At 49.0% G+C, this 27140-nt stretch overlaps 1 protein-coding gene across 3 annotated transcripts in view; it reads left to right on the top strand.

The window, feature by feature from the left end:
* The window catches only part of FLI1 (Fli-1 proto-oncogene, ETS transcription factor), an 89953-nt gene extending 63650 nt beyond the window's left edge, over positions 1 to 26303 (top strand). For all 3 annotated transcript variants that reach the window (XM_039721866.1, XM_039721868.1, XM_039721867.1), the window contains 4 exons: positions 5638 to 5703; positions 21634 to 21696; positions 22723 to 22770; positions 23765 to 26303. In XM_039721866.1, the coding sequence (XP_039577800.1) occupies positions 5638 to 5703; positions 21634 to 21696; positions 22723 to 22770; positions 23765 to 24294 (707 nt within the window). In that variant the 3' untranslated portion in view covers positions 24295 to 26303. The remainder of the gene's footprint in view (positions 1 to 5637; positions 5704 to 21633; positions 21697 to 22722; positions 22771 to 23764) is intronic.
* Positions 26304 to 27140: the final 837 nt, after the last annotated feature.

Genomic DNA, 27140 nt, shown 5'->3' on the forward strand with positions numbered 1-27140 from the left:
TTTCCCCACAAAGGTGTGCTGAGGGTAATGGTGCTCTGATGAGCCAGAGAACTGGAGCTGGGCCCCACATGCTCTGCTGTTTTTCCCAGTGAAACAGCTTTTATAGGACTATCATTATTTAAACACTCAAAAATCAGGAGAAGGTGCCATAAATCAAGGTGGAATGGCAGGGAGAGAAAGGCAAAAGTGTATTTTCTCCACTAGAAAATCCAAATGTGATGAAAAGGCAGTTGAATATGTCTCCTCTGGCCAGTGAAGGAGAGATACAGAATTTAGGGTGTTTCTTCAAATTTGATCTCTCCCTGCCCAAAATCAGTGGGAGTTTCACAGATTCCAGTGGCACAGAAGTTAGATCACAGATGGGTGCCTCTGGAAGCTCCACCTTTATTTTTCTTGAGAAGTCTAGCCAAGGAAATGATTCACAACAAAAAAACCAAACTGTTGGATTTGAACAGTTGTCCCGTGTGACTGGACAATAAAATAATTTCCCATCCAAAATCACAGACAAATTTAATTCTGTTCCGTCAGAAAAGAGCTGCTAGTCCACAGCAAGCTTTCGAAGGATTGCCTGTGGAATTAGACAGTTTCCTGGGAAATGGGAAGGCAGTTTTGTGCAGGCAGCAGTGCTTTGGCCAAACCTGCTGACTGGGGCTGGGGAAATCTGGCACTTTGTAACCGGAAACGCTTCTAAATTCCCACAAGATAAACACCCAAGTGAGACACTTGAGTTGTGTTATTGATAAGGCTTGAGAATTGTCAGAGAGATGGAATTGGATGGAGTCAAAGCACACGAGCAGGCTGGATTTGGAAAGCTTGGCAGAGGAGTGGAATTCTCCATGTGGCATCTCCAGGATCGTCCCAGTGTTTGTGTCCCATTGTTTGGGCTGACCAAAGGCAGGATCAGGGGAATTGCATTGTTGATCTCATGGCATGAGCCCCAAAACCTGGGCTCAGTGGCCATTTTTACCATCTGCTGCTGCTCATTTCCTCAGGAGCAACTTCCTGCTTGATCCCCTGGGCACTGAGGTCTGGTCACACTGGTCTCCATGGCCAGCAAGGCAGCACCAGGGCACGCTGACATTCAGGACAGCAGTCCCAGGCTCACACCTTGCCTTTAAATACCTGAAATGAGGAGATTTTGCTGACTGTAAGGTGGCATCAGCCATCCTGCCTTCTCTCTGGGCCCTTCCATTGGCATTGTGAGAACTGATACTCACTGCCAAAAGTTTAGAAGGTTTATTAAAACCTTATCCAAAAAAGTACAACAGAAGACTGAATAGAGAAAATATTACGGCGCCGGGAGCAGAGGATTTTTTCTACCATGTCTTCATCCACACAATGGATGGGTCACCTTTTAATCCTTTAGCCCCTCTCAAAATCTTGTCCATCTTTTTTTACTGTCCAGTGGTGGAGATCTCTTCCTGGCATCTTGAGAAGATAATTTCCTTACGCATTGGAGGTCAGGTATTGCCAGAGTAACAAGCCAACCCTCCCAAATGTCCCAAACCCAGGCCACCCCCTGATAACAATGCAAAGGGGGTAAAACATAACTATAAACCTATAAAACTTCTCTTAGCATATACATAATATTTGTCTTTTAATTGTAAGAGTCAGCTGGCATTCCTCATCTAACACAGGATTGTGGGTCTGTGGAGAAGGGGCTGTGCTTCACAGCTCCCCAGCCCAGCACTGCAGCCCTGGTGCAGCTGCAATATTTAAATGCTGCTGCAATAATGATCATCAACACATCCTGTCCTGCCAGGGCAGTGCCTGCAGTGATTTCTGTGCTATTAGGACACTGCAAAACCCGAGGAATTTGCTGGATTCAGGCAGACTGCCCACTCCTGTTTCACAGGGAATTCAGTGCCAGTCCATGCCAGCTTCAGGCTGATGGATCTGTGTGTGCTGATCCCAGATGTGCTGCGAGTGCCCTGCTCATCAGAGCAGCTCCTGGCTGCTGGAGCTGGGCAGAGCATTCCTGCTGCCCTGCAGCTGTTCCCAGCCCGGGGACAGGCTGCTCTGGGCAGTGCTGGGTGGCTTCCTCACACAGCAGCACCTTCCAGAGGAGCTGATGGCTTTTCCGGACCAGCTTCCAGTGGATGCTCAGTGCTGAGCTGGAGCTCAGTGCCATGGGGATTTGGGCTTTCATTTTCACGAGTTTTCCCCTTTTGAAAGGTTCCCCTTTTGTTTGTCCCACAGACACTAGGCTTTGCTCCTGCTTAGGGTAGGGAACAGGTGATGGCCACCAGCACAGGAGGATTTGGGGACAGTGCAGACCTGCAGGCTGGGTTACCTCTGTCCAGGCTCTCTAAAGGTGTTTGTGGTCTTGGGATGTTAAGCTGGATATGTGATGATTTATGAATCCTCAACTTTGGGGTTTGTTTTCCAAGAAACAAAGCTGATCTGAACTTTCTGAGCTGTTTGCTCACCCGACAAGGAGACCTCCTGAAAATGAGCTTTCCCAGAAGGATCTCAGCATTTTACACTCGTAATCAGGGTGAAAACTTCCTTAAAGCTGCCTATGAAATACATTCTTTTGGCACATCTGAGTCCAGACTGAAAAAATAAACCAGCAACATCTGCATGACCTCAACAAAAGCTCAGTCTCAGTTTTAGCAGTGGAAGGCTCAAGATGAGCTGTGTAATGAAGTCGAGAGTAACCCAAACTCATCCCACAGCACCTATAGTCTCCGGCTTAGGCCTGGCTCAGAATGGTGCAGTTGTTTCCTGTTGCCACAAGCCACTGAATCTGGCAGGAATTCTGATCCTCAGGACATTGCAGAGTGCAGAGCCCAGTCCTGCAGCACTCTTCATCCTTTGGAGCCTCCCAAAGTACCCCAGTGGTTCTTTCAGGGAGCTTCCTGCCCACCCCCTCAAACAATCATCTTTCTTTACATGTTCCTTTTAGTTCCCTCTCCAAAATCATGAAGCCATGCCTTGATTCACCTTCTTTTTGTTCATCCCCACACACTTTGGGGCTCCAGACTGATCTTTCTCCAGCATATTCTGCCTGGTGAATCCTCTCCAGGGAGCTGTTGGGCAGGAGAAGGGAGTTTTGGATGCATCCATGCTGTGTTTGGGATGAAGATCAAAAGGAGCTGAGCTGCCACCTCCATCCTTTCCCTCCCTGGTGGTGGGGGCCAGGCTGTGGGCTGTGCACAAAGAGGAAGAGCCTGAAGGGGAAAGAATGAGGCTGTGGTGAGAAGTAGAAAACTGTTCAGTGGTTTTGAGCCATGTGTTAATGCCCAACAAAACCATCCTGCCAAGTGCAGCAGGACGTGGATTCCAGCAGGAGCCATGCAGGGCCTGGGCAAGGTGAGGGTAAAAAAGACTTTCAAATTAAATAAACCCCGAGGCTGTGGAACCAAGATGTTCCTGTCCCTCTGAAGGATGAGCTGCCCTGTGAGAGGGAAGGGTTTATTGGGAAAAACTTTCCTGCTTTTCAGTCCTTCTCCATCTTTTTGTAATGAATGCAAGGGAAATAAAAGAAAGGGAAGGATCTGGGGTGCCATAAAAGAACGTGTTTAAACATTAGTTGTGGAAGAACAGCCCTCACTGCATTAACCAGAGAGCTGATCCATCCATGGTGTCGCTGACCCAGGCAGAGGGAATAGGAACAAAAATGAAAATTCATCACCCAAAGCTCTACCCCCAAAGGAGAGAGGGAGGAGCAGCCTGGCTTGTGTCTGTCTGTCTGTCTGCTTCCCTCTGTCCCGATCTGGGTCTCTGCCTTTCTCCCTTTCCCTCCTCCATTGAAACCCTTAATAGGAAACACATTTCCCTCTCTGTGGTGTTCCCACCAGAAACCTCAGACTGCCGGGCAAAGGTGAGAACTTTGAGCAATTAAACCGGGGGAGGCGCCGGTCCTTTCCAGTGGCTTGGGCTGCATTTTTTACCCTAAAGTAGCTATAGGTTGATCCTGCTCGCTCAGTGCTATTCATCACCCCACCCCCACCGCCCCAGCCACTCATTTGCAGCCCATTTAGTCATAGAAAACCACGTTTCTGAATTCCCCAGCACTTCCCTGTCTGGCGGGGGGAAGCTGGGCTGGGCGTTGCACTCAGGATTGCTTTAAATAACCTGAAAAGGAGAGAGTGGTGGACAGGAGTTTCCCCACAGATATTCAAGAAAGAAATGCCAAAGCCAGAAACCATCAGATGAAAATATGAGTTACGTGGACAGAGTTGTTTCAATTTCTCCAGCAGCCAATCTCTAAATATTCCAGCCAATCCCTTTGGCTATTGGCAGCTTTCAGAGCCAGGGTGCCCTTGGGATCCCTCTGAACTCTTTACCTCCTGGTTCACCATCCATCCTGGCTTTGGAAGCATCCCCTGGCTTGCAGCATCTGGTACCATCCATCCTCCCCTCCCTGCGAGCAGCTTTGTTTCCCAGCACCTCCTGCCTCGTGTCCTGCTGGCTTGTGCAGCCTCTGGCTTTGTTTGCCTTGGGGAGGACAGAAATCCACTGCAGCAGAGGGCAGAGGGCCAGCAGCATCCAGCACCTGCAATGGCTCTCAGATCTGGCCCAAACCTCAGCTCTCACAGGAGAGACACTCTGAGAGCACCGAGGGGCAGCTGAGGTCATTTGGGACCATGTGCCCCAGAGGAACGGGCAGGGCTCAGCCCCACGTCCTGCTCAGCTGGTGCTGTGGGACCTGCAGAGAGGGGCTCCTGCCCTGCTGAGGGGCTGGGGATGCTCAGGGCAGGATCCCCGGTATGGAGGGGATCTGCAGAGCTGTAACAGCACTCAGGGCAGGACTGGTGCTGCTGCAGCCACAGCCTCAGGACAAACAGAACCTGTGCCTTGTCAGGACATCACTGACCCAGCAACAGCTGCTCCTAGAGCTGCAGGAAGGTGAGCCCAGGGGTGATGTGGGCACACGTAACCAGACAGCCATGAAATGGGCATTTCATGCTGGCTTCCCTGGACTCCCAGGATCTCCTCCTCCATTTCCAGGAGAGTTTACAGGAGAACCAGAGGGAAATGTTTAGAAAGGAACATTTCCTCACAGACTGTGCAGAACAGAGACCCTTCCAACAGGTTCTTTTTGTGCTGCACTTGTGTGTCACGTGGGGCTGGATGGAAAGGCTTCTCTGAAGCAAGGGAGCTGTTCCCAAATTCCCCAGAGCAGGGAGATGCTGGAATCCCAGTGAGAGCTGTGCAGCTGCTGGCCCCAAACCAGGCATGTGACACTCTAAAAATGGCCAAAAAGGTCCTGACAGTGCAATTTGTGTCTTTTCTCCTGCCTGTTCCTCAAACAGGAAATTTCTCTATCACAGCCAGTGAGAGAAAAGCTTCTTCCTTATCCTGTCACACAAACTGTGCCACAGGCATTTCTGGAGGCTGGGCTGGGATAGATCCTGTACCTGTACAACCTCACACCTTAAGATCAGTTTTCAATGGGGGGCATCAAGGCACTCAGTGAAGGAGACAAATATCTTTATTATGCAAGTGAGGAAACAGCAGCACATGTGCCCTGCAGCTACCAAGCTTTTAGATTAATTTCACAGAAAATGTCTCCCTAATTAACAGCAACTTCTTTTTTTCATGCCATTAACAACATTTCCTATCTGCCCTGATGACTCCCCGTGGCAGAGTGTGCCCAGACTGCTCTAACTCCTTTTCTTTGCCTTGCAGGTAGCTCACTGCTGGTCTACAACACTCCATCCCACACAGATTCCTCACGTCTTGCCACCAAAGAAGGTCAGTGTCTTACATACAAATGTCCTGGGTTTGACTGGGTTAAAACTAGACCTTGTTAATAATATCCTTGGCAGAAAATGTTCTGCTCCACTCTGCATTCACAGCACAGTTAAAAAGGAATCGTTCTCACTGTGCAGCCCCACCCAGGCTGGAAATGCCATCTCTGCTTGTCCAGCCAGCACCATGGCATCAAACGTGTCACTGTCACGCTGGTGTTTTGCTGAGCTGGTGAACTGCTGGCACATTTTCTGTTCCTGATGTGAACAGTTTGGAATCTCACACAGACAGCAAGGTCTGAGACTCTGTTCCTCTCTGAGTTCACAGTTTAAAGGATCAAATCTTCTCACGATGAATTTCACTATTGTAAAGGCCACTCAGGTATTCCAAACCCATCCATGGATGTGTAGCTTATTTCAACCAGCAAGGAAGATGAATTGTATGTTTTTGACACTTTCATTTTGGAATACTTTGATTTTCTTTTTTGTTTCAAATAACCCATCTGGTTTTTATCTAGTAGAAATTCTGACCATGTAGCTATAGCTTAGAAACCTCGGAGTTTAAAAGTTAATAACCCTCTTGAGACTCCTTCAGGCTTTGGAGTTGTTTGTGGGTCCTTCAGTCAGGTGTTTCAGGATTTTCTCTGCACCTCCAGCCCTGCTCCTTGTTCTTATTTTTATTGACAAACTGGACTCTCGGTCAGGATAAAGTTGTGAGCATTGGTGTGATCACAGAATCTCAGAATGGTTGATGTTGGAAGGGACCTTAAGGATCACCTGGTTCCAGTCCATGGCCATGGGCAGGGACAGGATGAAGCACATCCCTAACCTACATAGAGAAGTTGAATTTATATAATGAATATTTGGGTGAATTTATCACCCCGAAGTAGGGTGATAAAGAGCAAAAATCCATTCTGTGCTCCGTAACTCCTGTGTAGGGACAGGAGCCTGTAATGGGTTTTCCTTTCCCTTTGTGCTGCTGCAGGAACATTGGGTTTGTTCCCTGGGCTCTGTTCAGCTCCTCCTTGGAGACATTTCTGTGGAGGGTGAAACTCCTGCCCACCCCTGAAGCCAGCCTGTCCCTGTGTCAGCTCCCTGACTGTCACAAATGCTTCTCTGCTCTTCAGGAGAACGTGGCTGCATGGACAAGCCTCGAGTTTGGATTAAAAGAGCACTGGGGAAAGGCAGAAGGTTTTTTATTGAAGCAGATGGAGAGACAAAACCTCCCATTGCACTGAGGGGCTGCAGCAAACAGAGCCCACCTTTAACAGCTCCTGCAGGGAGGGTCTGGCTGCCTCCTTCCTGTGCTGCCCCCAGAGCCCTCCTTTCTCCTTGCATTTCATCCCCAACATCTGCCTCGGAGCTGGACACGAGATCAGGGCTGCTCCTGCAGCAGCTCCTCTTGTCCAGCAGGTAAATGCCCACTGGAGCTCCCTGGCACTGTTCTCCCTCTGAGGCAGCACAGTTGATGAAAGAGGGGCCATACAGGGACAGAGCCACTCGGGCTGTGCTCTGACTGCTGCTTTGACATTAACAATGACTATTTAAAGTTCATCCCAGCTGGGCTTGCACTGTGTAGTAGGAATATAGTGGGAATAAAGGGAATAGAGTAGGGACATGTACTCCTTCACAGTTTCCCCTCACACCAAACCTCTGCTCCTTCTGTCTCAGGCGAGGCAGTTGCTAAAACTAAAGCCAAGAAAAGTCTGATTTTTAAAATATTATTTTCTTCAAGAAAAAAAAAATCTGTGTAGAACTGCACTCCTCTGAATTTTTAAACACTTTGTGACTTGGGCCTTGAGTCATTCAGGCTGAAAGAAATTTGAGGGGAAAGTGTCCCTCCCCCTGCATTTTTAGTGGCCTCGAGGGTGTCTCTGTAGTGCAGCTGACAGAGCTCTGGGTTCACTGCTGTCAGCGTGGAGCCCTCAGCTTCACATGGAACTTTCATCATGTGGCAATAAAGGACCAAGCACGCCCAGGAGAGAGGCAAATAAAAATTAAGAACTACATAGAAATGTTGAAATCCCATCTATTCCTCCCCCATTTCTCCCTATAGGGCATAAATTCCACCATTCCTTCCACACTGGGTGTTGGTGTAGCACAAACTGCCCCACTCCAACCCACTGCAGCTGCCTGAGGTTACTGAGATAAGGGAAAGGGACAGGAGAGCACAACAGGCTGGCAGATAAGGGACTGGGGGAGCAGAGTGAAGTGGCTCATCCAATAGCACAGCAGAAACTCATGATGCTCATAAAACTGGACTTGGAATTCCTCAGTCTGGGGTTTTTTTTTAGGAAACAGGATTTTCCTTGTTTCCTTTTTAATGGGCTCACTTCAAGATGATATTCTCACTCCAAAGGATTATGTTCTTTTGAAAAAGGAATTTCAGGTTAAAAATTATGATTTTTTAAAAAGATTTTTTAACTTCTCAAAAGATTAAACAGTTTTCTTCATGCCAATACATCTGGAATCTACCAATCCTGTAAATATTTCTCCTCTCTACGTCTGTGAATAAAAACAGACGAGTTTTTCTAACCACCTTCCCTTGAGGATTCAAAAGCAGGTGATGAAATAGTACCAACCATGCCAAAGATAGGAAAAAAAATACCATTTTCTTCACTCCTCCTGTAGTTTTTCTATGTAACTAGCGCAAATAACCTGTTTGTGCAGATTTTAGGGAGACACAGGAGCCCTTTGCATGCATTTACACTGTGCTTTACACAAAACATTCCCTCCATGGCTGGAAAAAAGACCCCACACGTCAGAAAAAAAAAAAAAAAAAAAAAAGAAAAAGAAAAAAAAAGTGCAGCTGCAGCACAGACAGCTGCAGATGTTCCAGATGCAGCACAGGCTCTGCTCCCTCCCCCAGGACGATGTCCCCAGGAGCACAGGGAGCCTGGCCCTGTCCCAGTGCTGTCCCTGGGCTGGCTTTGGTGCCCTGGCTGCAGCTGCAGACCTGACTCCCTTTTTCCCTTCTGTTTTCTGTCCTCTCGCTCCCTGCAGTGCCAGCTCTGCAAACAGGAGCTGCAGCTCAAGTGCAGATCTGTGCAGCAGGAATTTTGGGAATCTTTACAGCAGATCCTGAGTCCCACAGTGGGGCCCAGGGCAGCTGAGTGTTCTCACAGCAGACAGGTAGGACCTTGTCCTGTTCCAAGGCCTCCTGCTGCCTCAGCTTCTCCCCTTCCCAGCCTCATAAACACTCCAAAGGATGGGACTGAGCGTCACTGGGACAAATTGTCTTCAGCTGCCTCAGAGGAGTAAATGGCTCTAATGAAAATCACCAGTGGTTTTTGGCTGGAGAGCAATTTTCTGGGAAATGAAATGAGGCTGCTCTCATGGCTGAGTGGAAAGAGCTGTGTCCCCCTCCCACTGCAGAGATGGTCTGGGTCATTTTCTGGGACTGTTTGGAGAAATGAGTGATCTGCTGTGGGTACTAGAGACAGGCACAGGAATCTGAGCCCACGATCTGCCCCAGTCCAGGGAGAGCATAAAGTGTTCTCCTGCAGAATGGTGTCATTTGAGCAAGTTTCCATAGGGAAATGGAAAGAATATTCACATACAACAACATTGGGAGGCCAAAGGGCCACGTCCCCAAAGGGCTCTGAGCTCTCTGGCCTCACTCCAGCACAGTTTTAAAGTTTTTAGTGTGTTGGGGTCTGTGTAATTCCTGTGTTTAATACTGGAGCAGAATGCTGTGCAGGAGCTGAGGCCAGGGCAGGGCTGGGGGCTCGCAGCGAGGCAGAGCCCTGGTGTGTGGATGTGTGACATTCCCTGTGTCCATGCAGCCTGTGGGAATGCCTGGGCTGGGATGTGTGGTGCTTTCCAATTCACAGAATTCACAGACTCACCAGGTTGGGAGACACCTTCAAGATCATCGAGTCCAACCCAGCCCCAACACCTCACCCAAACCCTGGCACCCAGTGCCACATCCAGGCTTTGTTAAACACACCCAGGGATGGTGACTGCACCACCTCCCCGGGCAGCCATTCCAGAACTTTATCACTCTTTCTGTAAAGAGCTTTTTCCTGATATCCAACCTGTATTTCCCTTGGTGCAGCTGGAGGCTGTGTGCTCTGGCTCTGTCAGTGCCTGCAGACAGAGCCCAGCCCCAGCTGAGCACAGGCACCTTTCAGGAGCTGTGCAGAGTGATGAGGGCACCCCTGAGTCTCCTTTTCTTCAGGTTGAACCCCCCTAGCTCCAGAACTGCTGATCCCAGGGAAGTGATGTTTGTGCAGGGAGGTGGCAGAGGGTGTGAGGGGAGGCTCAGCATCACAGGTGACAATTAACCAGAGGGGTTCCTGGGGCTGTTTGTCTCCAGGTCGTTCAGGATCTTGGTTCAAAAGCTGCATTCAGCACAGGTCTGTCCTCTGCACACGCTGTGCTCAGCCCAAGGTAACAGAATCCCAGAATCCCCAAATCATTTAAATTGGAAAAGCCCTCCCAGACCACTAAACCCAACTTGTGAACAATCCCCACCTTGTCCCCAGCCCAGAGCACTGAGTGCCACCTCCAGGAGTTCCTTGGACACCTCCAGGGATGGGGACTCCAAACCTCCCTGGGCAGCCCCTTCCTGTGTTTAACAACACTTTCCATGAAGAAATTCCAACTGAGCCTCCCCTGGTACAGCCTGAGGGTGTTTCCTCTTGTCCTGTAGTTGTTCCTGGGAGAAACCCCAACCCCCACCTGGCTCCTGGCAGGGAGTTGCAGAGAAGGATTTGATCCTTCTTGAGCCTTCCAGATTTGGCTGAGAACAGTAACAAACCAGCCCAAAGTCTCAGAAATCCAACCAAAACTCAAGCAGAGCACAGGAAAAAGGGATGTGGTACCTTTCAAAGAGGGAAGAAATCTCTATGTGAATGCATGAACAGGGATGGAGGGAGGAATTTTAAGGGTTTATTCTGTGGCTATCCCATATTTATGATCACATTATAGAAGTTGTTGTGTGAACAATGAGGATGTTTTGGTACAAGGTGTGTGTTTGGTGGGGCTATTGGCAAATTTAAGAGGATAAATAAATCAGTGAACTCTGAAATCCAGTGTGATTTCCTGGGGCTTTGTACCTATGTTCGTTGTGAGGCCCTAAGAAAGAGTTTTCTGGTGTTGGAGCATCAATTAAAACCCCTCTCACTCCAGTTCCCTAGTATCTCACAAAATATGAGTCTGTGCAGCTGCTTTTCTCCCCATCAGGGCTGCAGCCTCTGTTCCCTTCAAACTGGCAGGAACTCCTCAAAACTCTTCTCTCCCACTTGTAAATTGATGACAATTTGGGGTAACAGGTTCAGATTTTGGGGGACTGGGGAGACAGGGGCAGAGACTGCAGGGATTATGGTTGCATAACACAGTTCCCACAGGAAATACTCTCAAATTCCTGCGTAAAACCCTTCTTCTGAAAAGGCCATTTTTCAGATCTAAAGGGTTGTGGTGAAAAATATTGACCATGTTCAATAAACTCTCCTCTGAGTGTGTCAGTGCAGCCCCTTTTCACTGCAAAGGTTTTGAACTCCCCAGCTTCAGTTGTGGCAGAGGAAAAGCAGCTGCAGCTTTGTGCCCTCCTAATTGTCTGTACTTGCTAAAACATTTCTCTATGATATTTGTGTGCCTGGTGATGAAATATCCCATTTTTAGCTCGGCAGCAGAAAAAGGGGAGGCTTTTTTAGGTCTCCTTTCATTTTGGCTGTGTGGCCAAGCAGGGATTTATGAGTTCAGGGGAGACAGTAGCCAGCGCGCTTGGATTTTGCTTTTTATACTTTCTTTTTTTTTAATTGTTTTCCTTTGAAATTCCAGAGTTAGTGTTTTGTCTGCTTTCTCCCTGACCCTCTTCGGAGGCAGGCGTGTGTTTTTTCACCAGAAAAACTGGAAACAAAGAATCGTTGTCTTTAAGCTGTAGCAGGCAGGAAACCCAACTCACAAGGGATCACCCCGAGCCAGCGCTGTCCCAGAGTAGACTCCAGTTCTCTGAATTCAACCTGACAGCTTGTCTGGAGCACTTTCTAAGTAACCATTATCCTTCCTTTCCCCCAGCAAAAGAGCCATTATTATTTTGCCTGGAGTGCAGTGCAAGGAGTGTTTTTGTGCTGGGGGGGTCACAGGTTTGCTGGGGTGCCAGGCTCTCCCTCCCAAAGCCTTGGAAGTGCTTGGGCTATTTCCTAAAACAAGAGTTAATTTGTTTCCTGATGATGACTTAAAAGCTGTAAAACTGCCATGGCTGTGCATGTGTGTCTTCCCTTTTCTCTCATGTGTGCGTGGCCTTTTTCTCCATGGATATGAGGTTTTTACTTCTGCATTTGTGTGTTTTTCAACAAGAGCAACCTCCAGCCTGTCAATGGTTTGGTTTCACACCCTGTGCTGGGGGTGACATCCACACAGCGCCGTGGGCACATTCCTGCCTGCCCCGGCTGTGTTTGGGTGGTTCTCTAGGTGTGCAGAGGTTGTGCAGCTGTGCCTTGGCTGTGCCTGCAGCCCTGCGTGGCTCAGGATCATCCCTGCTGGCTGGAGAGCATCTGCTTTTCCAGGCTGGCTCTGGGAAGGGTTCTCAGGACACATTCTTCAGCCTCTGTGCACTGTGCATTGGGATTTCTGCTGCTGATATTAAAAAAGCAACAATAAGGGAAAAAAGTCTTCTCATTACTTCCTCCTTTTCTCCATAATGTGTCTTTGTGAGGCCAGCAGGGCTGAGGCAGACGTGGCTCAGGAAGTGCCAGCACTGCTGGCTCAGGGATGTTTCCCAGCCCCAGACACCACTGGGGCTGTTGCCTCTGGCTGGGGCAGCAGGGAGAGGCTCTGGGCTGAGGGGGGAGCAGGGCTGGGCCCTCTGCCCTGTGGGGGCTCCTTCCCTGCACCCCTGCTCAGGGACAGGGCACAGGGCTCAAACAGAGCCACCTGTCCTGAGCACGCCCTGCCTCAGGAAATCCCCTCTGGAAATCACAGTCCCAGCATGGGTTGGCTTGGGAGGACTTAAGCCCATCCAGAGCAACCCCTTCCACTGTCCCACCTCTTCCACTGTCCCACACCTTCCACTGTCCCAGATTGCTCCAAGCCCTGTCCAGCCTGGCCTGGGACGCTGCCAGGGACAGCAATACTGAATCCCAGTCCTATTCCTGTACCATCCATCCTGTCTGGCTCTGGAAATGAGTGGCCTTCAGCCACAGGGCTTTAATCCATCACTGATTCAGAGCAGTTCAATCAGAAAGGTTTAATCCCTCTGATCTGTATTTCTGTAAAGGCAGCAATTCATAACCAGGCTCTCAGCCACTTTCAGACACTCCCCAGGCTAAATCTGCCCTTCACATCCATCTCTGCAGCAGATTTCTCACCTACATCCAGCAATCAGTCCCTTCTCACTTGGTTTGAGTTGACTTTAGGTCAAAACCCAGCGTTGTTCCTGGATATGGGATCTGTGAAACAGGGTAACAGCAATGTAGAGATCAGAGAATCACATAATCATTCAGGCTGGAAAGGCCTCTGAATCCAACAGTGCACCAAATATGGCTTGATAATATTTTTCAGTTGTGGAATAATCAAATTGCCTGATAATGTAAAATAGGAGTAATTTTGAAATCATTCTGCACTCAGTGAGTTTCTTCCTCTTAGTGAAGAGACTTAGAATTACTGATTTCCTCCTCTGACCCTGGGAGTGGTGGTTCCTCAGCTCAAGGAACAGCACATTGTGTCTTGAAGGGGAAAAGAAAGAGTTTGGTGCTGAAGGGCTGGGAAGGCTCGTGTAACCATGGGAACAGTCACAGTAACACTGGCCAGAAATGACAAAGACATGCGGCACATGTGTTAATTAACTGTTTTAATTAGCAGAGATAGTAAGCTGAAAAGCAGTTCCTTACAGGACAAGTGATGCTGTGAGGTTTTGAGGCTCAGTGTGTCACACATGTCCCTGCACCTGGGTAAATGTGATGGGACAGCCTTTGGAAAAGGCCACAGGAGTCCTCAGACCCTGCTCCAGTCCCTGTGCCACCATCCCTGCCCACACCCAGACACGTGAGAGCCCAGAGCCTTCACAGCTTTGTGCTGAGGGGAGCTGGAGCTCCTCTGCTGACCTGCGAGGTTTGCACTGGGTGTGGGGCAGTCAGAAACGTCCTGTGGGTCTTGTGGGGCAGTCAGAAATGTCCTGTCAGTCTGTGGAGCACTCAGAAACGTCCTGTGGGTCTGTCGAGCACTCAGAACATGTCCCTGGAGCCAGGAAGGGACCTTTTGGGCTCCACAGTTAAATGTTTGCTGCCACCATGTAAAGCAGTGCCCTGGGTGTTTCGAGGAGCAGCTGGGGGTGGTTTTGGCCCCCTGGTCCCTGCAGGAACTGCAGCCTGGGTTTCTGCTCTCCGCTGGCTTTGAGCCCCAGCTCCTCGCTGGGATGCCCAGGAGGGGAAGGGGCAGCCTGAGGGCTGGGCACACGCACAGGGGCAGGCCTGGCTGACAGGCTGGGCTGGCAGCAGGACGGGGCTGGGTTTGTTCCCATGCTGGGACCTTTCCAAGGCACCAGGGGGGTGCCACCAACCCCAGCCTCACCTGGGCAGGAGAGGCCCAGGGGCTCTGCGCCCTCCTCTCCCTCTCTCCGCATAAAGTGGCTGCCACAAAATAGACCCCAAGGGACCACTAGGATTAATGACAGGTCTGCACCCCCAGGACACCTGGGGCTGCTTTCCCATCTAGGAAAGCTAATTTAAATTCCAGCCACCAGGTCAGGGACCTTTCTTCCTCTTGAAGCAGGAGGACTCCTTGCAAAACCCAGCCTGTGCTGTGCATGGAGAGTCCATGGCCCAAACCTGGCATGCAGGAGGAACTGTTCTGGGGTCACCTGTCTCACCTGGGCTGGGAGCACGGGTACTTGCAAGCAGGACTTGGCCTTAGGGATTTCAGTGAAGCAAATCAGGAGAAGGCTGCAAATCTGAAGTGGGCTATGAGATCCACAAGATTCTCCAGGCGCCTGACCCTCCTTTCCCTCTCTCCCTATAAAGTGGTTGCCACAAATAGACCCCAAGTGACCACTTGGCCACATCACCCGCCCAGATCCCCCAGGACCCCTGGGTCTGCCTTCTCCCTGTCTCCCTTCCTGGCTCTGTCTCCATGGCTTAGGACAAGCCCCTTCCCACCCTGCAGCTGCTGAATTTCCTTGGAGGTGCCAGCTCCAGATATTCCTGGGCTCTCCACCCCTTCCCAGTCTTGCCTGTAGTGCCAGCATGGGTAGCATTCCAAATAAGATTCCCCTATAGTGTCCATAAAGCATTTAGTCCATAAATGACCCAGCCCCACTGTATCCATCCTGGAAAAATAAAGGCCTAAGAAATGTGGCTGTTCCAGGCCCCAAGCTCGTTGTTCTCCTGGAAAGCCTCATCAGGCTGGTAGCACAAAGTGGTGCCTGACTGGGAAAGCTCCTCAGAGGGAGCAGGATGAAGGGGCTGTCAGCACTTCCCAGCAGCTCAGGAAGCGCGGGCACTGTGAGCCCATTGTTCACTGAACCCCCCCTTGCCTCCCCTCTGTCTCAAACTCTCAGATTTATAAAACACCAGGGTTGGGTTTTTTGGGGTTTTTTTTTTGAAGTTTATCAGAGAGGGTTTGCTCCCTAATACATCATATCTCAAACACAGCCTCCCTTGCTCACTGGGCTGCACTCAGGCTGACAGGACTGACAAGGATTTGGGATGGTGGTGTGGGAATCCACCTGGGGGTTTTCAGGCTGGTTTCCTGGGAAGGGAGTCTGTGTGTCTGTCCATCTGCCCCCAGCTATATCTATCAGTCTGTTCAGACTAAATATGCCCCAGAGGTGCTGGGAGGGGACACAGCTCCAGGGGAGACAGGGGCTGTCTGGAGAGCTGAGCACAGAGTACCAGAGGAGAAGCCAAGGCAGATTTGGGGTGAGAGAGTGGGGACCAGGGCTAAAAGGGCACAGAGAGCAGGGCTGCAGCCTGCCCCCCACAGCCCAGCTCCTGGGAAGGCAGTGCATCTGGAAAAGGCAGCTGAAGCCTGCAGAAAGTGCATTTATGCCTGCGAATAAATAAAATTATATTTAACCTTCTTCCCAGGCGCGCTGTGAGTGCGAATGTTTGCAAAGCTGTGAGATCCTCGCTTGAAAGCTGCTGTGAAAGTGCAAAGCATTATTAATATCCTTTACCTTCCTCCTAATAGACTGAGCATTCATGCTGGGGAATTTCTGGACATAAACCAGACAGCTGCAGAATGACAGTTCTTGAAAGCATCTATGATTTATTTTCTGCTCTTTAATTCCATTTTGTATTGAACACACATTTGTCATAGGGCTCTTGTTCCACGGGGCCTTTTAAGTCTAAACCAGACTCAGGGACCTGATCCTTTCTGGGATAAATTTGCCCCACTTCACTGTAGCCATTTGCTGATTTACACCAGGAGAGAACCCCAGTCCAAGTCTTTTAATTGAATTTCCATCCCATGGCAAGTTTTGGTGTAAAATCGGAGTGGTTTAAATGACAGATAAGGCTATTCCTGTCACTGTCTGGCTGCAGTTCTGTAGGATCTCTTCGAGCCACTGGGCGTCAGGTCCTGGGAATGATCCTGTTTTTGCAGGAACCTGCAAAAGTCTGGAGGGGTTCCCTGGCTCTGCCTTTTCCATTTTGCTTTAAACACATTCAGCTTTTGAGCCTGGGCCTGGAGGCCAGGAAGGCTGGTGTGGTTCTTTCACGTTGCAGAGATTTTTGTGAAATAAAAATAGCTTCTTGCATTCGGATTTTTTTTTTTTTTTTGAGGGGGAGAGAGAATTGGAAACTTGCAGTAGCTGAGTGCACACGGTGTTTCAATAGCAGGGCTGATTATCATATTTAGCCCTTCTTATTACAGCCAAGTCACACTCAGGGCCAAATCTCACCCTACAACACAAGGCTGCCCCTATACATTCCACACTTTACTCCATAATCCATATTTATAGAGGAAAAACTGAGGCAAAGGGACTCAGTTGGCCTGGATTAAACCTGAGGAGGAGGAAGAGGAGGAGGAGGAAGATCATCTCTCCAAATCATGCCCTATTTATTTACCCAAAACGTGCTGATGACTCTGGATCAAGCAACCCCTTTGTAGCAGTTGATGCCCTTGATTCCAATGATCTGGCCCCACAAAAAATCAGAGAAAACTAAAAATTTTCAGTGAGTTCCACTACTTTTTGGGAAGGAAATTTTTCCCTAATTTGAAAAGGATTTTTATGTTGGAAAAAGAATTGCTGCCTTCCTTTAACAGAATCATCATATGGCATTTCCATTAATGTTACATTACAGAACTGTTTATGGATTGAACAAACCAAAATGTACATTAACATCCCCGCTGGTGGACATCGCTGTGGGTTTTGCTTTCCTCAGTGCAGAAGCTGGGTTTTCCAAAGCGTTCCCCCAAGCACGGCTCTGAGAGCTGTGGCTGGAATACCAGAGGGATGTCCCAGGGGAGCAGGGGAGTCAGAGCCTGGCTGCAGCGGGGACAGGGACAGAGGGCCTGCCTCAGACCCCTCCCTGCTCTGCTGCTTTGGGTCACTGCGGGAGCTCCGTGCCCCGGGATCCATCGGGACTGCGGCAGGAAAACGGCCCTGCAGACAGCCCCTGCTTTGGGCAGGGACAGCGCCGGGCTGGGCTGGGGAAAGGTGCCAGCAGCACAAGGCAGGGACAGCCCCGCTGCTGCTGTGGGGCCGCGGGGACAGGGAATGGGATCCTGAATGGGGCAGGGATCCTGAATGGGGCAGGGATATGGAATGGGGATGGGATCCTGAATGGGGACAGGGATATGGAATGGGACAGGGATCCTGAATGGGGCAGGGATATGGAATGGGACAGGGATCCTGAATGGGGACAGGGATCCTGAATGGGGCAGGGATCCTGAATGGGGACAGGGATCTGGAATGGGACAGGGATCCTGAATGGGGATGGGATCCTGAATGGGGCAGGGATCCTGAATGGGGATGGGATCCTGAATGGGGACAGGGATCCTGAATGAGGATGAGATATGGAATGGGGACAGGGATATGGAATGAGGCAGGAATATGGAATGGGGCAGGGATATGGAATGGGGGCAGGGATCCTGAATGGGGCAGGGATCATGAATGATGGGGACAGGAATCCTGAATGGGACAGGAATACGGAATGGGGACAGGGATATGGAATGGGATCCTGAATGGGGCAGGGATCCTGAATGGGACAGGGATCCACACCTTCCACTGTCCCAGATTGCTCCAAGCCCTGCCTGAATGGGGACAGGGATCCTGAATGGGGACAGGGATCTGGAATGGGACAGGGATATGGAATGGGGACAGGGATCCTGAATGGGGCAGGGATCCGGAATGGGGACAGGAATCCTGAATGGGACAGGAATACGGAATGGGGACAGGGATATGGAATGGGACAGGGATATGGAATGGGGACAGGAATCCTGAATGGGGCAGGGATCTGGAATGGGGACAGGGATCATGAATGGGGCAGGGATCCTGAATGGGGAAGGGATCCCTTTTGGGACAGGTCTCCCTGCTGGAACAGTGTAGATGGAGCTGTCACCTCCCTCTTCCCGAGCTGTCCCATCCCACTCTTTGTCCCAGCTGAAACCACAGTGGTTTGTTTTCCAGTCTGATCTATTTGCAGTGGGGTTTGTGGTTTCTGCAAAAAGGGAAAAAAACAAACAAGTAAAATAAAAATAAAAACAGGCAGATTACACGAGCTCTGTTTTCCCCATTCCTCTCTCCTCCCTCCTCCTCCGGCACCCCCACCCTCCCCTCTCCCGTTCCTCTGTGTTTTCCTTTCCATGCCAATAACTGCAAGGCTGTAATTTCAAAGCCTCAGCGGCTTTCCCAGTGCTGGAGGAATGTGCCAGTGCCTGGGATGGGTGCTCAGGGAGCTGCACAGCCCCACAGGCAGGAGGTGCTGGGCAGCGGGGCACTTGGGATGTCCCTGAGGATGCTTTTCCCCCTTTTGCATCTCCTTGAAACAGCCTCCTTATTGTCACCTCAAATCCTCAGCCTCCCCAGCTTTAAAATCTGAATCTAATTTATGTGAAACAGTAACAGGGTTCATCTCCTCCTCCTCTGCCTGTGCTCTTGGGATGAGAGAAAGGGGTCTCCTTTTGGCTGGGATGGGTCTGACTGAATTCCACTGAGTGCAAGGACAGCACTTTATGGTCAGAATGTGTCAGTCTTGAGAACTGCCCAAAGAGCCCCACTGCTGCATTTCCAGCCCTATGTACACTTCTGTGAGGGGCTGGGGGAGCACTGGAGATGTGGGAGAGGAAAAGAACGCAGTCCTACAGAAGCTGAGCCAGCTGGGACCACAAGCAAAACTTGAAAGCCAAAGTCTTACAAGTTTTTTTCTAGGGATAGAACCAACCCCTGTGTGCCTGTTGTCTTTTGTCATTAGATCCCTTCTATGGTGCAGTCAGGGGAGCAGGATGGGGCAGTAGTGGGAATTCTGGCCTCTCCAAAAGTAAGTTGTCCCAGTGGGAATCACAAACTGTGCAATGGAAAGTTAAAATGAGACTTGGGCACAGCTGGCCTGTGTCAGAGGAGCAGAAGATTTGGGGAGAGATAAGAGCTAGAGCTGGGGACAGATAAGAAGTAGAATGATGTTATGGACAGAGTAAAATTGTAGGGTTTGGTTAAGGGGCCAGCAGCAAATCCTCTGCACAGACACCCTGTTAATCACAGGCCTGTCCCCTGCTGTGATGGTTTTAGGGGCAGATCTGGACATCCTGAGAGCTTCTGCCAACTTTGCAGAAAGGCAAAGTCCAGCAGCAGATTAGGCCCTCTGCTCCAGCCCTGCCCACACCTTGCTGGGTTTAGGGTGCCTTGGATTCCAACAGGGAGGTGTAGTGATTTTGGTTTGGTTTGATTTGATTTTTTGATTTTTGATTTTTGATTTCTGGACATCCCAGACCAATTCTCTGTCCCTAAAATCCATGTTGCAGCTGGCCCAGCCTGCTGGCTCTGAGCCACTGTCCCCTGTCCCACTGCTGGGCTTCTCCCTGGGCAGGGTGGGCACGTCTGACCCTCAGCAGGGCTCTCCTGCTGTAAATCCACGTGGCAGCACCTGGCAGAGTCCCCTCCCTTTGATCTGCAGCTTCCTTAGCTGTGCTCATCCCAAATGTGAGAATTATATTTCGAGTCACAGTTTTCTGTTGTGAGAAATGATACAAAGAGGAGGAGCAGATCTTCCTGTTGAAGGGATTTATACAAATCACCTTGCTATTATCAAATAAATGTTTGATAAACCCCAGGTTGTTGGGTTTTTTTGTCAAAAAAAGAGTTTGCATTTGCAAAAAATGTGGGGAAAGCTCCAATGTGGAAGAAGGTAGGCATTTGTACATTTAATCATTTTTTTTTCACAAGGTGGATGCAAACTAGAATGGAAGTTCAGTTGCAAAAAAAGACAGAAAATTAATTAAGTATCTACATAATATTTTCCTTGTCTCACTGACTATTCAGCAAATTATAAATATCTACATAATACTTTCCTTATTGGTGCATTTTCATTTTACATGGAAATTTTAAATTTCTAGGGACATCTCTTTATTTTATAGTGCAACCCCCCAAAATATCAGCTCTTATTCTGAGCAAACCTTTCCCTTGCAGTTGCTGTGATTCCTGTGGGATGTGTTTTGTACGTTGTACCTGTTCTCTGTCCCTATAACCCCTTCTCTTTTGTCATTAGATCCCTTCTATGGTGCAGTCAGGGGAGCAGGATGGGGCAGTAGTGGGAATTCTGGCCTCTCCAAAAGTAAGTTGTCCCAGTGGGAATCACAAACTGTGCAATGGAAAGTTAAAATGAGACTTGGGCACAGCTGGCCTGTGTCAGAGGAGCAGAAGATTTGGGGAGAGATAAGAGCTAGAACTGGGGACAGATAAGAAGTAGAATGATGTTATGGACAGAGTAAAATTGTAGGGTTTGGTTAAGGGGCCAGCAGCAAATCCTCTGCACAGACACCCTGTTAATCACAGGCCTGTCCCCTGCTGTGATGGTTTTAGGGGCAGATCTGGACATCCTGAGAGCTTCTGCCAACTTTGCAGAAAGGCAAAGTCCAGCAGCAGATTAGGCCCTCTGCTCCAGCCCTGCCCACACCTTGCTGGGTTTAGGGTGCCTTGGATTCCAACAGGGAGGTGTAGTGATTTTGGTTTGGTTTGATTTGATTTTTTGATTTTTGATTTTTGATTTCTGGACATCCCAGACCAATTCTCTGTCCCTAAAATCCATGTTGCAGCTGGCCCAGCCTGCAGGCTCTGAGCCACTGTCCCCTGTCCCACTGCTGGGCTTCTCCCTGGGCAGGGTGGGCACGTCTGACCCTCAGCAGGGCTCTCCTGCTGTAAATCCACATGGCAGCACCTGGCAGAGTCCCCTCCCTTTGATCTGCAGCTTCCTTAGCTGTGCTCATCCCAAATGTGAGAATTATATTTCGAGTCACAGTTTTCTGTTGTGAGAAATGATACAAAGAAGAGGAGCAGATCTTCCTGTTGAAGGCGTTTATACAAATCACCTTGCTATTATCAAATAAATGTTTGATAAACCCCAGGTTGTTGGGTTTTTTTGTCAAAAAAAGAGTTTGCATTTGCAAAAAATGTGGGGAAAGCTCCAATGTGGAAGAAGGTAGGCATTTGTACATTTAATCATTTTTTTTTCACAAGGTGGATGCAAACTAGAATGGAAGTTCAGTTGCAAAAAAAGACAGAAAATTAATGAAGTATCTACATAATATTTTTCTTGTCTCACTGACTATTCGGAAATTATAAATATCTACATAATACTTTCCTTATTGGTGCATTTTCATTTTACATGGAAATTTTAAATTTCTAGGGACATCTCTTTATTTTATAGTGCAACCCCCCAAAATATCAGCTCTTATTCTGAGCAAACCTTTCCCTTGCAGTTGCTGTGATTCCTGTGGGATGTGTTTTGTACGTTGTACCTGTTCTCTGTCCCTATAACCCCTTCTCTCTTTCCAGGCCCTCCTGTGGCAGGGACACAAAATGTGAATAAGACAACGGAGCAGCAGCGGCCCCAGCCAGGTGAGGTGGGGTCGGTGACCCTGGGCTGGGGGAGCAGCCCCAGGCAGGGACGGCCAGGGGAGGGCTCAGGACAGGGGCTGGGCTGTGCCAGCAGCTCTCCCCAGGGCTCTGTGCCTGCTCTGCCCATCCCATCCCGGGGTCTGCAGGGTCCCCTTGGGGCATCCCAGCTTGTCCCAGCCCAGAGGGGGCAGGGGAGGAAAGCAGCCCCTCCGGGCAGAGCAGGGGGTGTCCCCTGCTGCCTCCTCACCTTCCCTGCCTGGCACAGCTGCTCCCCATCCCCTTCCTCTGCTCGGGCTTGGCTGTCTTGGAACTGGTTCAATCCACCAGCAAAGGCTGCAGATCCAAATCCAGAGAGAGATCCAAATCCAACCAGAGAGAGGCAGAGCACAAGTGCAGAGATTAGGGCTGAGGAGGCCCCACAGAAAGGGAAGGAATTCATTCCTAATAAATGCTTTGTGGGGTTTTCAAGAACCACTCAGCCTTGGTGGAGCCAGCGACAAACTCCTGTTACTCTCATCTCTCTAATGCTGTGTTTCCCTCACAAAGAGAGACTTGGGTGAACATTTCCTGCCCTCCCAGGGCAGCAAGCTCAGCTGCTAACCAGTGAATCTGAAAATCTCATCTGCTCTCCTTTTTATTGAGCTCGTTTCTGTTAGGAAAAATGCATTTGCTTCTGCTTTGTGGCTGTTCTCCTATCCCACAGGTTTTTTCCACGTTTGATGTGTTCTGGTTGCCACACAGTGCAGGGAATGTCCAGGAGATCCCAGACTGCAAAAGCAGGCAGGTCTGAGAGCAGTGCCAGAAACTGTGGCTGTGCCATTTTGGATGCCAGAAATAGCTGGTGGTTGTTTGCTAAGAAAGAAGGAAGGAGCACTTCCAGGCCCTGGGAGAAGGGACAGAAGGAGTAAAGAAAGAAAATGAAAATTTGGTTTCTAGGACAAACATAATGACCTGGAGTTTCTCTTTGATGAAACATCCTTTAAATCTTGTTGGATATTTTTTTAAATTTTTATTTTATTTTTTTAGATCCCTACCAAATCCTGGGGCCTACCAGCAGCCGTCTTGCCAATCCAGGTGAGTTCATTTTACATTTCAGAACCCCCTTATCAAAGAGAAATTTTCCTTTGGAGCTGCTGCTCCAGCCTGCACTGGGGGAGCAGCTGCTGCCCCTGCACCCTTGGGGGGACCTGTGAGAGCCACTGAACTGGGCAGCTGTGACCTCACAAGGGCTTTTGCCAAAACCCTTACAGAAAAGTGAGGAAAGTGGCACAACAACATCTCTGTTGGGACAAAATCCCCATCCTGGATGTTCTGACCCAAACCCAGCATTTTCTGAGAAGAGTTTATAGGGGGCCTAAGTGCTGGTCTCTCAGATTTGCAGTACAGATTAATTTTTCACTGTCTGCTGTGGGTTACAAGAAGAAAGGCAGAAAAAAAGTGACATTTGAAAGTGACAGTGCAACTGTCCCTAGCACATCATCTGCAGTAAATAAACCCTGATTTTAGGGAGTAAGTAATTTGCCTGGAGCAAATCCTGCTCGAATAACCAAACTTGTACACATGGGATGCCTGTAAGGAAACATCCTCCTAAGGCTCTTAACTTACCCTTAACTACTTGTACAACTACACTGAGTAAAACCAGGAATCATCTGGGGAGCAAATCATCCCGTGTAACTCAGATAAACCACTGGAAAGAGAGCTGGAGGTATCCAAAACAATCTCCATGGCAAACAGAGAGCAGTGGAGGGGTGAAGGACACTGTGCTAGCCAGTCAGTGAAAACTCTGCAGAGCAGTGTCCTCACAGAAAGCCCTGTTTATGAACAGCCCGAGGATTTTAAGGCCAAAGGCAACCATTATGAAATGTAGTGTGACCTCAGGCCCAGGCCCAGAACAAAGGGCTGAGTAACTTGTTTGCTGGGAACAGTTTATCCATGCTAGGGCCGCCTTTCCAAGGCCCGAAGGAGCAGTTCCCAGTCGAGATCGAGATAGCCCTTCTGTTTCCTGCCTTTGTGTGTGCCCCGAGCAGGAAGGCCCGAGTCATTTCCTTTCCCCTGGCTGTGTCTGCAGGGAGCGGGCAGATCCAGCTGTGGCAGTTCCTGCTGGAGCTGCTGTCGGACAGCTCCAACGCCAGCTGCATCACCTGGGAGGGCACCAACGGCGAGTTCAAGATGACGGACCCCGACGAGGTGGCGCGGCGCTGGGGCGAGAGGAAGAGCAAGCCCAACATGAATTACGACAAGCTGAGCCGGGCGCTGCGATACTACTACGACAAGAACATTATGACCAAAGTGCACGGCAAGAGGTATGCCTACAAATTTGACTTTCACGGCATCGCCCAGGCCCTGCAGCCCCACCCCACCGAGTCCTCCATGTACAAGTACCCGTCGGATCTGTCCTACATGCCGTCCTACCATGCCCACCAGCAGAAGGTGAACTTTGTGCCCCCACACCCCTCTTCCATGCCTGTCACATCATCCAGTTTCTTTGGAGCTGCCTCCCCCTATTGGACCTCCCCTGCAGGAAGCATTTACCCCAACCCCAACGTGCCCCGCCACCCCAACGCCCACGTCACACCGCACTTGGGCAGCTATTACTAAATGCTTTGATCTGCCTGTGGCCTTGAGCAGTCTGTTTGGACTTTTTCTTTACTCCTGGGATTTGTATGGTTTTTGGGGGGACCCTTAATGGATAATTGTGGCCTTTCTGGGGAAGAATTGAAACTGGATATTTGTTATTCCTGGACCAAACCTTTTACTTTTGTAACTTTGCCTCTTGTGTCTTGAACTGAGAGATGGAAGCTCCTGTGGGCCAGTACTCTGCCTTTTCCTTGGGGTTTAAAGGCTTGTGTCCTCTGTAGGAAGTGACAATGAAGATGGTTCACCATTCCCTGGAATGATTATTAGCTTTTGGATGGCAGCAATTTTTAAGGCTTCAAAGGCTTTTGACAAGGCATAGATCCAGCAGTGGGTCGTAGGAAAAGATGACTAGAATGGGATTTTTCTCACCGGCCATTTGACCATTCAGTGGACGACGTTGGGCTGCAGGGCACCACAACTGGAATCTTAGCTCTAAGGCAGAGGAGGAATTTCACCCAACTGGAAATTAAATATATATATATATTCATATATATATATGTACATGTATATTTTAAGAAGTAAAGGGCATTGAAGGAACTTTCCTAGAGTACAACTTCATTTGACTGTGTGTGGACTCAGCAAGCAGCAGAAACCAGAACAAAGCTAAGGCAAAGTCAAGCACAGGCATTCCTGGGCAGCAGAAGGGAAGTGAGTAAACGACAGCAGGTCCCTGGCTCCGCCCGAGCCGCGGGCTCTGGAAGCACCGATTCGCGAACGCTGTGCGTTTGTCAGACCGTCAACCAAGGGTCAACAAACCAGAAGGCAAATTACTGTATAAATTATGCAGAGTTATTTTTCCCTATATCTCACAGTTTTAAAAGAAAGAGTAAATAAAACGAGTTGACCTCGGTCACAAATGCAGGTTTGTTTTTTACTATCAGCTCGGTTGTTTTTTGTTTATTTTTTTAATGTAATTTGTACATCTTTTCAATCTGTACATTTGGGCTGTAGCTTTGTACTTTTTGCTAAAAAAAAAAATAAAAAATAAGACACAAGTAATGTATCTGTTGGAGATAGGCTTAGTCCTGCAACTGGATCCATGACTGACCCCCAAAGTGGCCAGAAACCCTCCAGATTGCCCTGGGTTTGTCTAGAGGAGAGGATTTTCTGTATTACTCTGTTGTAGCTGTCTGCAAATTAACTCCACTTACTCCCATGTTCGCATTGAAGCTGATTGAAAACAGGCCAACATCTCAAGGCAACCATTGCAGTATTCTGTGATCGCTTTTCACCCAAATCCTGAACTTTGGGATGATCTTAACCACTTCATAGATAAAAAGATGAAATATTCCTCTTTTTGATGGCTTCTGCTGGGGGATTCTGTGGAAATCTGACCCCTTCCAGAACTCTGAGACATCCCCAGCTTTGCAGATGTGAATGTGATGCTGCACAAGTGGCGGTTTGGTGCCATAAACAGAGGGTAAACCACAAGCGTTTGGGGTTTGGAACAGATGTCTGGGGGGTGAGATTTCCATGTACAACCCATTAGCTGACTTGTATTAAGTGGCAGCCAATTAACAGGATCACAACTATCTAGTCTAGACCAACCCCTGGGACTCTGTGGGGGCGGGATTTGGTCCATGTGCATCCCATTGCAGGAGGGGAGTCTGAAACCAGAGCATTGGAGTCTGCTCAGAACGTTAAACACAAGCACTGATGCCATTATTTAACAAAGTGGGAAGAGAAGATCAAACTAATACAGTTAGGTCCTAGTGCTTTCGGGGTGTTTTTAAGCAACATTTCTGCAATAATCGCAAAATTTAAGTATGAAGGAACTACCCATGGAAATGGGGCTTTTGCTACTATATATATGCAATGTACTTTTTGGATATTAAAATATATATAATTTTGCAAGCTATCTTGGTGGGTTGTTTTTTTTTTTTAAATGTATTAATGTTACAATGAAACAGTTGTATGAAGAAGATTATGTAAAAAAAAAGTGACAAAATAAATGGTGGTTTTCTCTCTAAGGCATGAAATTGTCCCACTCTCTCCCTCCTCTCTCACACTTGCATGCACTTGAAATTAAATTTAGCTAAAAAGGGAAAGAAAGCAGCTCCACAGTAGTGGCAACCCATCCTGATCCCTGTAGTATTGACCATTCATTCCAGAAAATTGTTGCCAGAGATGGTCAGACTGGATTTGGTCGTTGAAGGGATTAAAACCCAGGCTCTGGCTTTTGTCCATGGAGAGACAGAGAAAGTGGGAGGGCAGCCAGAGCTCAGAAGCTGAAGTGTCCAGGTGGCTCTTGGGGTGCCCCAGGGCCCCCCAGGAATGTCAGTGTGTGCCCAGCCTGCTCCTGTTTCCCACCTATCCCCAAACCCCAGGGAGAGCCAGTGCTCCGCAGCATTCCTGAGGTGCAGGCTGCAAAAACAAGCTCTGCCAAGGAATCTTCTGATTGTGGATAAAGGTCAGGCCGAGGCACTTCCTGCACTTTTGCACGGTGGTCCTGAGAGATATCTGGAGCTCCTGCAGACCTGATAAAGCCTTGGGAAGGCAGGGCTGCACAAGCACAGCACTTCCTTCCTGCACACAACCTTTTGTTGCTGAGCGCCGGGACAGAGCTTGATTGGCTCGGGAAAAGGGCCACTTCCAGCACCCCAGAGCTGCTCCCTCTCTGGATTCCAACAGAGTTGCTCAATTTAGTCACAAGAGCGGGTGGTTTGTTGCTTATCTCTGTTGTTTTCCACTGCAGCAGCAGCGAGATTAATTCTGGCTGTGCAGCATCAGTGGAAATATCAAGTATTTTATTTGAATACCATGTCCTGCCTGCCTGCCAGTAATAGGAAAATCAGAAGGTGAGATTG

This window comes from Passer montanus, unplaced genomic scaffold (assembly GCF_014805655.1).
Source record: "Passer montanus isolate IOZ18808 unplaced genomic scaffold, ASM1480565v1 scaffold47, whole genome shotgun sequence".
NCBI classification, from domain to species: Eukaryota; Metazoa; Chordata; class Aves; order Passeriformes; family Passeridae; genus Passer; species Passer montanus.